General features: G+C 36.2%; 2 protein-coding genes across 3 annotated transcripts in view; one reads left to right on the top strand and one right to left on the bottom strand.

Moving 5' to 3' along the window:
* Positions 1–14968, top strand: part of LOC108730879 (uncharacterized) — a 60779-nt gene that overhangs the window by 4923 nt on the left and 40888 nt on the right. The gene's annotated exons all lie outside the window — the stretch shown is intronic.
* msi (RNA-binding protein musashi) overlaps positions 10713–14968 on the bottom strand; it is a 100967-nt gene continuing 96711 nt past the window's right edge. Inside the window, exon 6 of the mRNA XM_018460819.1 lies at positions 10713–10975. Coding sequence (XP_018316321.1) covers positions 10949–10975 — 27 coding nt within the window. The 3' untranslated portion in view covers positions 10713–10948. The remainder of the gene's footprint in view (positions 10976–14968) is intronic.

Raw genomic sequence — 14968 nt, 5'->3', positions numbered from 1 at the left:
TAAAGTTAAATAAAGTTAATGGTATATAATGATATCAAATGATCCCGCGAAGGGAACAATTGTCGATTCGTTGTTACTGTGATACCTTCCGAGGATGGTTTACAGACGCTCTTTAGATACTCTTGCGCTTCTCCGCTCTCCTCTTCCGTCGCGCAAAACGTTGTAGAATGCTGATCCTTGGAAGGAGGGTAGGTAGATGTCTTTTTTGTGACTTACATCCTCCCCTCGCGACGTACGCTGTTACGATTTTGAAAAAAGCCCTTGATCATCCAGGCAGCTAGAACTTCGCCTAAACTTGCAAAAGTATCGATCTCGCAATGTGTCACTTTTAAAGAGTTAAAGTTATCACTTAGAGCCCAAGACCTCGCAGGGTTCGATATGTCGTGATCTGTGCAGTTAACACACCGACTATACGATCGTAATACATTGTAAGAATTTTGCAAGCTCCATCTTTAGTCGACATTACGTATTTTCCTGTTACATTGTCTCTGTCGACTGACGTCCCGTCGTGATAGTCGATGTGCTAATGGAAACAACCACGCGCACAAGCAAAGAGACTACTACACTATTACAATTCTATTCATTACAATTACTTCACTTTCCATCGTTTTAAAGTTAACGAGCTTGGAACTTCCCTTTGTTACGGGCGTCGTTTGTGATAATGTTACTGCTCGCGTTTACGAGACTCTTTTACGAATTAATAATATCTAATCTAAAATATATCGTTTCAGAGCTATTTAAATAGATCGTATATACTATCGTACAATTTGTACTTGAAGTAAACGTACAAAAAAAGCATTTGTCTATTCACTAGCCCCCCCTAGCGCTCATGAAAGTAATGCACACGAAGAAGTGCGCGAAGAGATACACAAAATAATATTTATACTCATAGAAATATGTACGGTACAATTGAATGATATATTGAATAGTTTCTACCTATTTGTTTGCACCGCGCTCTGTTTCTCGGGATGTTCATAAATACGATACAATAAAAAAAAAGACAATTCCTGTAATAACTTGTTAGTATCGTGGCTGACAAGGATAAGATCGCCATGAAAAGACAAGCTATGAATATTCATACGATATCTCGCGTTCTATCACAGGCATGAATACTCCGACGCGTCTTTAATATATATTTGATATAATTACCTATAAGTATACTTACATAAATATACGTGTCATGTGTGTATGTGTACTTTTTCAAATTAATAGTTAGATTAGAGGGTAAACGCGTCGGATAAGAACATCGAACCTCGTTGTATACTTTTTCAAATAGATACTCAGGTGGAGGAAAGATCCATGCAATTTTTTATATAAAAAATCAAATATCGATGAAATTTAGAGTCTACGTTAGATTGTAAATATTTGCCAACAATGAAAACATTTAATATATTACGTTTCTATTTGTACGAAATAATTTCTAATTCGTATCACAAAGTTTTTTTGTTCTATTTCTGGTAAGAATTCCTCGGAAACGTTGCTTCTTCTCAACTTAAAAGATTTCTAATTACTTACTAATTATCTACTGATCTACTAATAAAAATTGCTATTAAACTCTCTTACTTCACGCAGAAAAGTCTACTGATTCGTCTTGATATCGTGAGCTTTCTCCTATATTAGGCCACATATCATGATTAACGGGAATTAAATCCCAACCGCGTATACTTCCATTATCAGTTGTAAAAAGATTAAATCTCTTCATTTTGGTCTCATTAATTAAGTTTTCCAGTCTCCCTATTTGTATCCATTGATCCACTACACCTCATTAATGAGTTCTACGTACCGTAGAAATATATGTCTTCGTTGTAATAAACGCGATTCTCGTTCTATCGCAGTTACTTTTTATCCGATATGTATTATCGAAATTTTTGATCAATAATCTCAAGTTTCGCTGTTCGATTTACTAATAACGGGCAAAACCGATATCCAAAGGTATACGTGATCTTCAGTTTGGTTTAAGGTATCGGTCATTGCGGAAGGTGAAGAGTTCGATCGCATATCAATGGATACCGTGAAAGTTCTGATAAGACATGTAATATGAACGTTATGTATTATCGTAAAAATGAAAATTACACGCGATAAGATGCGCTGGATCCCCGCGAGAATAATTTCATACCGAACGAGTTGTTTGATCAAATATTAATGGGAATTACGTGCGTCAGAGGCGGCCAAAGCCGCCTGTCATGAATAACCATTTGCAAACCATGACGAATGAATTCAACGTTTCCGTGACTTGTCGAAAGTACGATAACGCGACGAACGACCACCACGGATAATTGCGCGATGCAATTTGCGCAATTACCATCGATTTTTGGTCGAGTAAGGGAGCAGGTGAAAGGGGGAGGAAAACCGATGTGAAGAAATTATGTCAAAGAAAAAGAGAAAGAACGTAACGATCTATTCCCTGACGTCTCACTCACCTCTCTGACGTTTCCTCGCTGCTTGTCGGAGTACTCGCGTTAATGTTACCTCTACTTTCCGTAATTAGTAGCCATGTCAGATCTACGCATTAAGCCTACTTGTATCACTCGTCGGAGATCAAATGTAATTAGATACCAGACACATGCGATCCTCCGATTACCGGATTCCGCGCGTGGAAACGAAGGACGCAGAAGGCTCTACGGGGGAAAGGGGATAAGTGTAATACGTGACGGTATACCGATACGTACGGGATAAATTAGCTACTACAGCAAGAGAATACTGATATTTATATCTATGTACATACGCGCGCAACACACGTCGCGAGCGAACCGATCGACCCGCATATCGCGACGCAAAGTCGCACTTCGAACTCTTGGCTAAGACCCGACGCATTACCGGAATAAAAATCGAAAGGTCGGGCCTTGTCTTGGGGACGCTTCCGTCTCAAAGGATTTTTACTGTGAAATCCGCCGAAAGGAATAGACGTCCCTTACACGGGTATATATAGACGTAATATATAGACAAAACGGACATCTACATAAACAAGTGTTCAATATAGGCACGGTATCAAAGATAGTGGGAAATTACTTATATCCAGGCGCTATGTGGTGAAATATATTTGAAAAATCTAGGAAGGACTCACGAATACATATAGTCACTGTCTACTTATCTACGAAGAGTACTACAATACACCCGGATTCACGGAATAAACGCTGGTTTCGAATTGTAACGCACGCTGAAGCAAGAAATGTATTGGCGAATATATTGCTTTATAATAAAAGGCAAATTATCCCGAAAATTTTCTTTGAGCTATATAACTCGAAAAATAAAATCTTTATCTAAGCTTGTGTGATAATTTATTTCTTCTTCCATCTCAGATTAATCACCTAATGAGAAATACTGATGTATAATTAAAGACATCATGACTATGAGAAAAGTTTTTGATATTTGTGTGACTATATAATTACATATATCGTAATTACAGTTAGTAAATGTGCTAATGTTAATAAAAAAAATTTATTTATAATTCTATCAAAGAATATATACCTATAATATGATTGGTACTTATTTTTTTGATAAAACTATAAATATAATAATTATTACTAGCATTATTAACAAGCACAATAACCATTAAATACAATATCATGTAATTATAGTCACAAATACTAGAAAATCTTCTATCAGTATGCGAGTTACACTTGCATAATCCAAGAAAGCTTTAAAAGCTTATTAACTCTAAGCCATCAAATGTGAAACACTTTAAACTAAAAGCTTAAGCTAAAGAACAGTTGGTTTCTAGTATTAATTACGGTTATCAGTAAACACATTAAAACAACTTCAACTTGATTGCCGTTTATCGCTGAGTTTACACAAACTTATTAATTATTTGTTACTTAACTATTGCAGAAGTTTACGTTATTCTTTATTTTATCAAGAAAAGAGCTTCAAGAAGTGGCTAATAATTTGCACTAAATCTTTCCCAAGACTATTTGAGAAATAATTTCAGTTGATACACATTTGCGTGTATTTCGCGATCCGGTTCCGATCAATTACGTTTGATCAATTATAGGACAATCACTTATAGATACGGATAACGGTGAGAGGGGAAGGAACAAAGTTTTAGTAAAAGCAATTAGCATGGAATAAGAGTATTTTTAATGATTTTCAACAACAACAGGTACAGTGTGTAACCAATGTTTACCTGTAGTAAATACGTTGGTAATTATTCTCTTTCTCACAATTCTGTCTTTCTCTTTCTCTCTTGCACGGTGTTTGCCTCCTATTATTATCCTACTGCCGCTTAAATCTAAGTCTCATTACTGTCTTTTGCGCTTACCCATCTATATATACGGATAACCAAATTATTTACGTGATTACTACTAGATCTTTACTAGTCGGTTGTCTAGCTAGCTAATTCTATTCTAATTGTGTACGTGTGTGTACGTGTGTCTGGATGTATACGTGTTGGAATTTGGGTTTTTTCTACTGGCAATGATCTTATCATTTTTCTATAATCGTTTTGCATCGTTTATCAGTTCGGTGAAGATGTATTACTTAAAAGATGCGAGGCATCTCGAACGCTTAAAAGGATTCGAAATAAGACGAGTGTAGTTAGTACCATGCGGATCAATACTCCGTGCACCATTATTATTTTTGCATCGATCGCATTTTGACGAACACGTGGCGAAATTCGCGAAAGGAAAATAATGAAATCATTGTCAGTGGAACAGAATGGGCGAAAGAGTGGGCGCTACATCGAAGCTTCTCTGAAAGGAATTATACGGGAAAATACAGAAATATCAATCTCAACTTTGTCTTCCTGCACAAAGTGCACAATTGACTTACACTACGGAATAGATTCTCCCACAAACGAATGAATAAATAATTAAATAACTAACTACGTCTCGTGTGTACACGTGCGATCGTCATGATCGTTCGATACCGCGGCTTTTCAATATCCTCGTCTTCACATCTTTGTTTCAAAACGATCTTTCTGAATCGATATTAAAATGATATCGGACGTATGACGACGATCGTCGAACAATAATAATGATAATAATAATCAGTGACGTATAATATATATATATGGAAGAATATGCTGGAGGCTGTGTTTGATCAATAACAGATTACATGTCTCGCATAGAGCTAATGATACTTAATGATGAAGTCGAGCTTTTCAATTATCACGTAAGATATATATATTGCTACCAAGCTACGTATATATACGCTAGGGACCGAGATAAATCCGATCTTCGAAATGTCTCTCGTCGGACATGAACACACAAACCCGTATTCTTCTCCTTTTTTTCCTCCCCGAAGAGATGATGAGGAGAACGCCGAAAGAAGGGCGATCCTCGTGGAAATGTAATCGACATTCGCATCGCGTTTTTCTCACAACGAATGACGAGGATTTTCGAAGAGCGGATCTTACACCGGTCATCATCTGTCATCACGCTGTCACGGTACGACACGTATGAAGGTCGATCGACCTAACTCAATATTTTCGTTCCACTTTCGTAATATATATATATGTTGCTGACTGTTGATCTCTTAAGGACACCATTCTAAAGCGTGTCGTAATATCAATTATTTGATATTTTGACAAACTGAATAGAAAGGAAGAAAATTGCCGTAGCGAATAGCAGCAGGTCGAAAGCCGATTACAAGATTCGGTATCAACTACTACTTATCACGTTTCGTAATGCCTTATGAAATTAACGAAGTCACTAACGTGCTCTCTCTCTCTCTCTCTCTCTCCCCCTTTCTTTCTTACTGATTCACTCATCTTCAATAAATATCGTTTAATATCTCAAGAGGAAAATATTTACATCATCTCATAGAGAAAAAGAGTATTTACAGTGTGAACTATATAAAAGAATAATGCTTCTCTATCATGCTCATCACGAATTTCAACATGTGGAAGTTATAAGGCGGTGCGATAGAATCAATGTAAAGTCGTTCTTGTCGTGCGGAAGAATACACACGAGTATTCTTTTATTTTTTTCTTGGAAGACCCCATTTTTTGATTTCCGAATATTGTCGTGCGATGAGTCGCACTGATACGTCATTTGATTTGATATAAACGTTAACATCATTATATAAAATTTAATCAAATATTTCATACGTAACTCACGATATGGAATTTATGATTACAAGATAAAGAAATCGTGAAAGAAAAAATCTATTTTATGGAATTTACAGAAATACCGAAATGACTGTGTTAATTTCAATGTAAAAATTAGTCTGTAATATATAAAAAATATATAAAAAATATAGTTATAATTTAAGTGGTTATGAACTGATATCTCAAGCATAAAATTTTTTTTATTTTTTATTAATAAATACGATGCATCGATAATTGTGACAATTGATGTCGACAATTGACGCATAAATTATAACAGGTTTAAGAAATATTTATTGAAATTTGCTCCCGTGCGCGAGATGTTAATGCAGTTTATGGTCACCTAAATTGTAATTATATTTAGTAAAATAATAACAAACTAAACGTTTACTAAAATAATAACAAAGGACATTATTTATTATATCATACATATAATTTTTCAGAGTGCAAGAAACTCTTCTTTAATTTCATTTTTGTTGACTTTATAAAAGCTTTCACGAAAGATAATTACTCGTGAGTTACACACCAGAAAATTATTCTTTGGAATTTATCGCTTGTTTTCAGAACTGCTGTGTTTTCAAAACCGTAAATCAACTTCGGAATTGAAGTTGAATATTTATTGTGTTGAGAAAAAAAACTAATAGAATACTCTTGTAAAATATATCACGTTGTGTCTTACTCAGATTGAGTAGACAAATGAATATATTCCAAAAATCGTAGTTTTAATGAAAATTACCGTGTGTTGCAGCATTATTAAAACTGCGCACGACGCTTCGTCAATTAAGTGACATGCGTGACCACTGTTTTATCCCGTTAATTAAAATGTACATATTTCACTTCGAAATCTACAATACGCTTATTTTCCGATATGTATCGATATGCAAAATGCCAAGTTGTAAATATTCAATGATACTCGTGATATAAATATTCATGGATACTTGCCATTATATTGTCATGTCATAAATTTATGCCGGTTTAATCGACAATTATCTTGATTTATATTATTAAGACATATCTTGCATAACAGAATGTTATAAGCTATTTTGAAATGGATTGCTTTAAATAAAGATCACATTTCTCAGGAAATAAATAATTTCGAAATACAATTTTGTTAAAGAATATTCAAATATACACAACATATTTTTCAAAGAACGATAAATAAAATATTGCACACTTCTGAAATATCTTTGAATCTTATTATTAATTCGTTAATACATGGAGTATGCTTGTTGTCATCGAGATAATTGTATGAAAAGAACAAAGCGTCACAATGTCAACTCGTTGGCAAAGCGTCGCGTAACAAAATGATTCCGTGACATTTTCTCATCCTGTATGAAAAATCGAGAAACTGAATCATCCCTTCGTGAAATCTATGTCTACGTTCTAGCGCACGCTCGTCCTTTTCGCCGTTATTAATCATACAATAATATAATTTAATGTACGTAATGTATATGTGTCAATGTTCGTGTATCCGTATATGTGTGTAGATATAATATATACGTATTGGAAGAACAAGACGCCGCCACGACGCGCGTGTTCGGCTTTAAAAAAGCGCTATGAAAAACGCGTGGGTCCCATTTCGAAAAAGTCACTCGAAAAGTAAAAGAGCAGTCATGGTGCACGCTGTCGTGTTTATACAATGCACAATCGTTTCTGGTTTGCTCTTCCTCTTTTTTTTTTGCTTTCTTTATTGTCGTGTCTGCGACAACACGTCTTCGTCAGTCTCGCGGCCTCCTAGCCGAAACGTTTTCGTGTATATCTCGTCGGAATAAAACGCAAAACAAAATTCTTGATTCGCGCATCGTTCTTACAGGGTGACTCGTTAACAGCGGGATTTGAAGATTACCGTCATGCTCGATAATATATTTTTCGCGAGCTTCAACCACGGATCTTGTTTAGTACCATTAATATTAACACGTTATTAATATCGTGTACGAAGATTTTCAATTTTTTCGACAAATTTTTTAGTTACACGTTGAGCAGAAAGCACATAAACGTTACGCGATCAAATGTGACTGGTCGAGGATATAATATACTATGTTACATTATTCGATACGAGAGTTCAATTAAAATTATCCCCTTGGAAGAGAGCGAATGTTATTTTTTTTTTCAAATTGAATTACGTCTGATACACATATCACCCATGTAAAAATCGATGTGTGAGTGCACCACGTTTTTCACGCGAGACTTTAAAATTAGATTTTTTTTAACAATCTCACTTGCTAGTAAATGTGATAGTAATGATGATGATGATGATGAGAATAATAATGAAGATGATTTGATGACACAGTGGTGTTGGATGACAGCAATAACGACGAATCATTACAGATATTCAATGATAATATATTTATTTAAATCACACATGCGATTACGTAAGGCCTCACTGCCTCTTATGACACGGTTGTCTCGCGTCACGATAAGATTAATTATGACACATTGGAATATTTGGACTTCTGATACGTACAGATTTCTATAAATTATTCGTTATTACACAATTATTCTTGTTATTAACATTTGACAACGAAGTACTCGAAATAACGTAGCTATAATCTTGCGTGATGAAATTATTGCGTGATGATAATATTGATAGAAATTAAAGCAACGACGAATACAAATAACTGATCTAGATCAATTGTATTTTTACATGGGAAAAGCGAAAATATCTAAAAATTTAGTTAGATATAAATCTGAAAGCAATTTTATTGAGCCACCTAAATAATTATATTGTGAATGCTCAGATTGTTAGAATGTTCTAAATTTCTAGCAACGTTATCATCACGTTTGAGTCTAATATAATAATTTTTTGATGGTCCAATAATAATAATAATAATAATTTTGTGTCTATCTGTGTTTAGCTTACTTTAGCAAAATTGTTTTTTTCCTCGTGCAAAAACGTTTTTTTCCCGGGGAATATTTTCCCGATCAGACTTTGACGCAGCAAGGACAAGGTATGATGTTGATCATTTCCATTGAGAATCTCTCGCGAGCGCGAGACAGCCGCTCAGAAATATGTTAGTATGTACAAATCGTTACACATGCACGGGCGCATCCTCGTTGTGCAGCCTCGATACAGGCATTTTCCCGTCAACGAGTTAGCCCCGATATTGGTATATTTTATAATAGTAGACACGCCGTGGCAACGATACGTTTCCATCGACATCGTCATATGAATCACAAAATTGTCAGACACCTCGGCGAGTCCTACATCGAGGTGCAATAAATAGTGCAAAAAAGGAGTTGTAAACGTACCATTTTGATTGACATTTAATGCCGTCTTTTTTTTCTACTGAATCACATAAAGGCAACTACCGAGAATGCTACAGCGCGAGATTTTGAAATTGAATTACATTTTTCAAGCGTTCCCCGATACATCTCCCTCTTTTCGAAGCCACAATCGAAACGCGATCGTCTGCACGCTGAGTTTCAGTCAATAATGTAATGCCCAGAATCGGAATCGAAGAAGTCAGAACCATATCATATTTTGTAAATTGACACGCTTCAACGTTTTGCTTTGAGATCTCCGCGCATCTATCACAATGAGATTCTTTGGTAAGCAATTTTCATGTGGAAATTTCCCATGAAAATCTTCGTGACGTTCGATTCAGTTTCCCGAATCACTCCCCGGCTTCTGTTCGAGTCCGACAACTTTCGAAACCGACTCTGCTCAAGATTACTCCAAAAATCGCAATTATGCACATAACTACGCCTACACCATCGATGATTCTCTATCGCTAGTACTACGAGCGACATTTACTATACAATACGTGATACGTCTTTTCTTCAGTGTTAACAGCGAGGAGTAAGGTACACTGGAAACGATATTGTTATTCGATAACACCAATGCTCGCTATGTAAGAGGCCCGCGTGCATCGCATCCGTCCCTACAACTTTCGAGAATACGACACTATTCGTCTCACATCGAAGCGCTAAGTGCTAGATATATCGCATCATTACTGTATACTATATAACAAAATTGCAATTCTCTATTTTACCTTTACAAAACGATAAATATACAGATATATTTTCGTATATTTTGGATATGTTCGAGACAATATATATGTTCGTGTATGATTGTGTCAGGTAATTATGCCGATGTAAAGTGCTTTCAGCAAATTGGTAATACTAAAGGTTAATCTATACCTATGAAACTGGGAGCGTAAAATGCCCTGGGCGACGTCTGTCGCGTTTCTGACGGATGCGATGCTTTCAGTACTCCAAACACATTAATTCCGTAATGTTCGAGCACGGTGTTTTTCAAACTATTCCCAAACTGTTCGGAAACTCTTCGCCGAAGCAGATGGATCGTAATTCGTCGTACGTTTCGGGATGCAAAGCGTTAAACTGAATCTGCGAGTTGCCGCTCATTTTGTTATGGAAAGGAAATTTATTTTTCTCAAAAATCTTCTCTCGTTTTTACCCTCATCGGTATTTACTCCGAAATTTCCTTAATTGCTATTCGCGAATGCAGTGTAGTTTAAATTAATGTATCTTTAAAGTTAACATAATTGAATGATTTTTTTTTAAGGTCAAAACACAAGGAATAAGATTGTATAAGATTGTGAAAAAGATATTTGTTATAAACAATTTTTCACAACGTAGTTGAAGAAAAATGTCAGAGTTCACTGGATACTATTAGGGGGTTAAAATCTATATCTTTAAAATGCGGGCTCTTAAAGGCTATTCGAAAGTAATCTCGATTCCAATTGTAGACCACGGGAAAAACATTCCGATTGAAAAACACCAGCTCGATGTAGCTCTACAAAGGTAATATCGAAGTAAGAAAAAAACTGAAGAAAAAAAAGGAAGAGGAGGAAAGAAATAAAAAAATCTTACCTGGTTTCGCCGTGTGCATCGTCCCTCGGAACAGCCGCCTCGGTTCGCCAGCCTTGTGTTCTCACGTTCTCTCTAGCAATCGACACTCAATTCTACTGCCTATAGAAATTAATATGCGTCTAAATCGCGGGAGTCCCAGGCTTTCCCTTCCATTTCTTTTCTTTCGTTACACGTGGAGAGCAAGATGGGTATAGAGATCGGATTAAGGCACTCGGGTTATGTCGAATCGATCGTTACAATCGTTAGGAATGGGTTTCGGAGGGTGGGGGCTCTGAGGTTGATCGCACGGAGAAAGCAATTGAAAAGGACCGTTGAGCGCGGGAGGTTTCGAAAGAGGGAAGGGGTGGTGTATATACTTTCGTTTATTTCTCCGGGTACACCACCGAAAAATCATACGAGGAAGTGGAGGGGATCGTAATCATGGGGGAGTAATAGTCGCCTTATCGATTTTTCGAACGCACCTTTTCGGCGAATAAAGGATCCTTTTTTTTCATTTCTTTGTTTTCCTTCGGGGATGAAGAAGTGAGCCGGGGTTGGTGAGGGATGAGCGTACGGGTAAAGCAGTCGCTTTAGTTACGCTTTAATCCTCGGCTCGCTGCCTTCGGCTCGCTTTTTATTGCTTCTACAACGTCTGCCGGAAGATAGACTCTCTCACTCTACTATCACATTTAGCGAGAATATTCTTAGCTCTCGTGTGTCCGTAAACCTCCCCTCTCATACGGGGAGGGGAAAAAGTGACAAAGAGTAGGCGCGTATCATCGCGTCACCGACACGGGTGTGTAAAAAATTCGCTACACGATCTATTTAGAGTACCCCGGTTCGGCTAATTACTCTCGTTCCCTCTCTTTCTTTCTTCGCTAGTTGCTCTACTTACGATTAACAAGATTGACAAGATCGCGTCACGATGTACGCGTGAGATCACTCTTTTTCAAAGGCAAGACGATATATATACATACGTTACGTCCTCTGATATATATCGTGTCTGATATTGGTTACCGGAAGACACCGAGTACCCGCGTGAAGGGCGATAGGCGGAAAGAAACGCAGCCACTTCGCGATATAAATTAGTTTTCTTTTGCATTTTTGGAAAACGATTCGGATTCTCTCTGCGTTTCATAAAACGATACTCAGGACTTAGAAATTCTTTCTCCGTGCTATGATGGAGCCGACACGCTCGTATCGGCGAAACGCGTTTTACCGATGGGCGGATTCATCATCCTCTCGTCGGATATGAATCATTTATATCCGTTGTTCTTTTCGATCTCGCCGTTATAAAGATTAGATTATTGTACTTTCCAGCGTAAACGGCTGTTCTTACCGCATGAAAAAGAAAAAGTTTTTGCTTCACAGGCCTCTCAGAAATACGATAAATACTTTATTACATTGGACGTAAAAAATAATAAGCATCCGTGCGAGAAGTAAACAAATTTTCAAGAAATTTACACCGAGACCAAGTAAATTAAATCATCAAACATGAGGAAGAGAAAGGTGCTCATCGATAAAGACGCTTTTTTTTGATCGAGCGTAGGTAGGATCGGTGATTTTTCTCCGGGATGGGATAAGGTGTAATTTTGTTTTTACACGACGAAAAATACGCCTACGCGCCTCCAAAAGCTAGTAGAACACTCATCTACTTCGATATAAAGTAGCAAAACTGTACGCGCTATGTTGTCCGGCTATGGATACGTATTATCTGTACTCGTGAAGGGAGGAAATTGGATACGCGTTTAGGGGGAAAAATAGAGGAAAGGGAAGAGACAAAAGGTACGAAAACTAGGACAGAGAACAATACGAGGAACGCATATAGCTGCTGGCATAAAAACAAATTATTACTGTATTTTTCTACATGCTTATATCAAATGTACAAAATTAAAAGTAATAGTATTATGTAATCGTATTATGTTATTTTTCTAACGAAAGTAGGTTTATCAACATTCACTCACTTTTCTAAAATTTCAATTCTGTGCTTATTATTACATTCATTTTCCGGCCCGATTTATTTTCCATTGAAGTTTTATTAGCGTTTTATTCTTGGCGATTACGTAATTATAGGATTTAATCCATTTTTGCGATCATATAGAAACAATCATATGTATGACTACGTTTATATACGGCTCGATTTACACCGAAGTTATAACATCGATGTTATGAAACTGCCAATCATAGCTATTCCTCTGAAGAATCGAATGACTGTGATTGGCCAATTTTATAACATCGATGTTACTTCGGCGTAAATCGAACCGTGTAAACGTAGTCTATGTCAATTTAAATATTAACGCACTGTGTGTTATGACTTTTGTTAATTCTTTTTCTGTTATCAATAATATCTTGCAAGATTTTAATGAATATTATTTAAAATTAAATAATGGCAAGACCTGTTTGCAGCTATATCGTTTCTCAAAAAAGGGTTTTTTTTTCTCTTAATCGATATCAATTTTATGGAAGGTTGAAATGAGCAAGTGTTAACCGCGTCATTTCAACGCGGGAATTAAGGAAATAAACGGTAAGGGAGTAGGAAGTGTCAATTAAATACGTCGAGATATACTCTTACTTGCCGGTTAGAGTGCGCCAGAGGTGGTCTAGCTAAGATGCATGCGCTACAACAAATTCGCCGACTGTTTTAAACCACTTAAGAAGCGTCAGGGGTGATAGAGGGTACAGGAGACATAATCATCAAGATGGCTATCTAGAGAAAAAATGCGCGCTATTTTTTCTGGTTGGCCGAAACGGACATGGAAATGATTTCGAATTCCGATTTCTTTCTCTGTTCCGATATCTTTAATCGCTCTATGACTGACTCGTAATCTAGCGGTTCCATTATTATCGATTTGTGGAGAACGTTTTAAAATTATCGGACGTCTTTCTCGTTAATAGAAAGAGCTCTAAAAATTCTTTAAGTGCGATTTAAGATTCAAAAAGCAGAAATACGATATTTCTAATTTCTAAACAATTCCAACATTAATAAATGACTTTTAATGAATTGAATTTCACTGGAGGAGAAATATAACAATCTCATATAGTTCAATTAATCTCGCGTAAAGTTTTATAGAATCTTTATTCGAAGATATATAACATTGAAAAGATAAGTAATAACAATAGAGAACGTCAAGAAAAAGAAGTCTTGAGAGACACCCAGTTTTGGGACATGCCGTATAGTACGCAGCACGTCAGTAATCCTCTTTACACAAGAAGTAGCAAATAGAGCAACAAGTGATACCGAAGTTGAAAGTCGGCCGGCGTTACCGAAGTAAATGTAATATTTTTCTTTATGAGATCCGCGCAGATTTTTGATTTTTCGTATATTCAAGGAACACAAACTCCGAGAGAAGTCACGATAAAAAATCCGAGACATCCTCGATGGTAGTCCAAAAGGTATAACGCTGCGAGGTGATAAATTTAGTTGCACGATTAAGGCCCGGTTGTTCCACCTTTTGATAGATTTTATCTGTTGGGTAAGTAGCAAGATTACCCAATCACATACGCGATTGCCAGATTTATAATACCTAACAGGAAAAATTTACCAAAAGGTGGAACAACCGGCCCTAAATGAATTTTACATCGTCACTAGGGATTAAACAAATTTATTGTTACTCTTTTAATGGCAGACTATGGTCGTACAATCGCAGCATGAATCAAACCATAAGATATAACGTAAATTTTTTGACATAAAAGATTCTGCACAATTCATTAGAAAAATTTTATTTCAATGGGAATTATAATTTTATACGAGATCTTGTAAAGAATTTGTAAAAATTGTTACAATAATAATTAATAATAATGTTATGATAACTGTTAATAATATATAAATGTAAATGTAATTTATATTTACAAATTTTTATAAATTTCTATAAAATTCTAAAAATTTTTTAAGGAAACCAAAAATTGCTGAACAATTTGCTATTAAATCCACATCATTTGTATGTGAAAAGAATCACCTTCGTAGCATCAGACATGCAAAAATTTTCATTTTTACAAAACTATGAACCGCATGTTACTGTCTTACAGTCTCGAAATTTGGAGTATGTTTATCTTACTTTCTCCTTCAATGAGAACGGAATGAGCCACGAGAGTTTGGACCAACCAGAGAGCGGT

The sequence above is a fragment of the Mycetomoellerius zeteki genome, unplaced genomic scaffold, assembly GCF_001594055.1.
Source record: "Mycetomoellerius zeteki isolate Tzet28-1 unplaced genomic scaffold, Tzet1.0 scaffold98, whole genome shotgun sequence".
Classification (NCBI taxonomy): domain Eukaryota; kingdom Metazoa; phylum Arthropoda; class Insecta; order Hymenoptera; family Formicidae; genus Mycetomoellerius; species Mycetomoellerius zeteki.
This window is presented reverse-complemented; position numbering and strand designations above follow the sequence as displayed.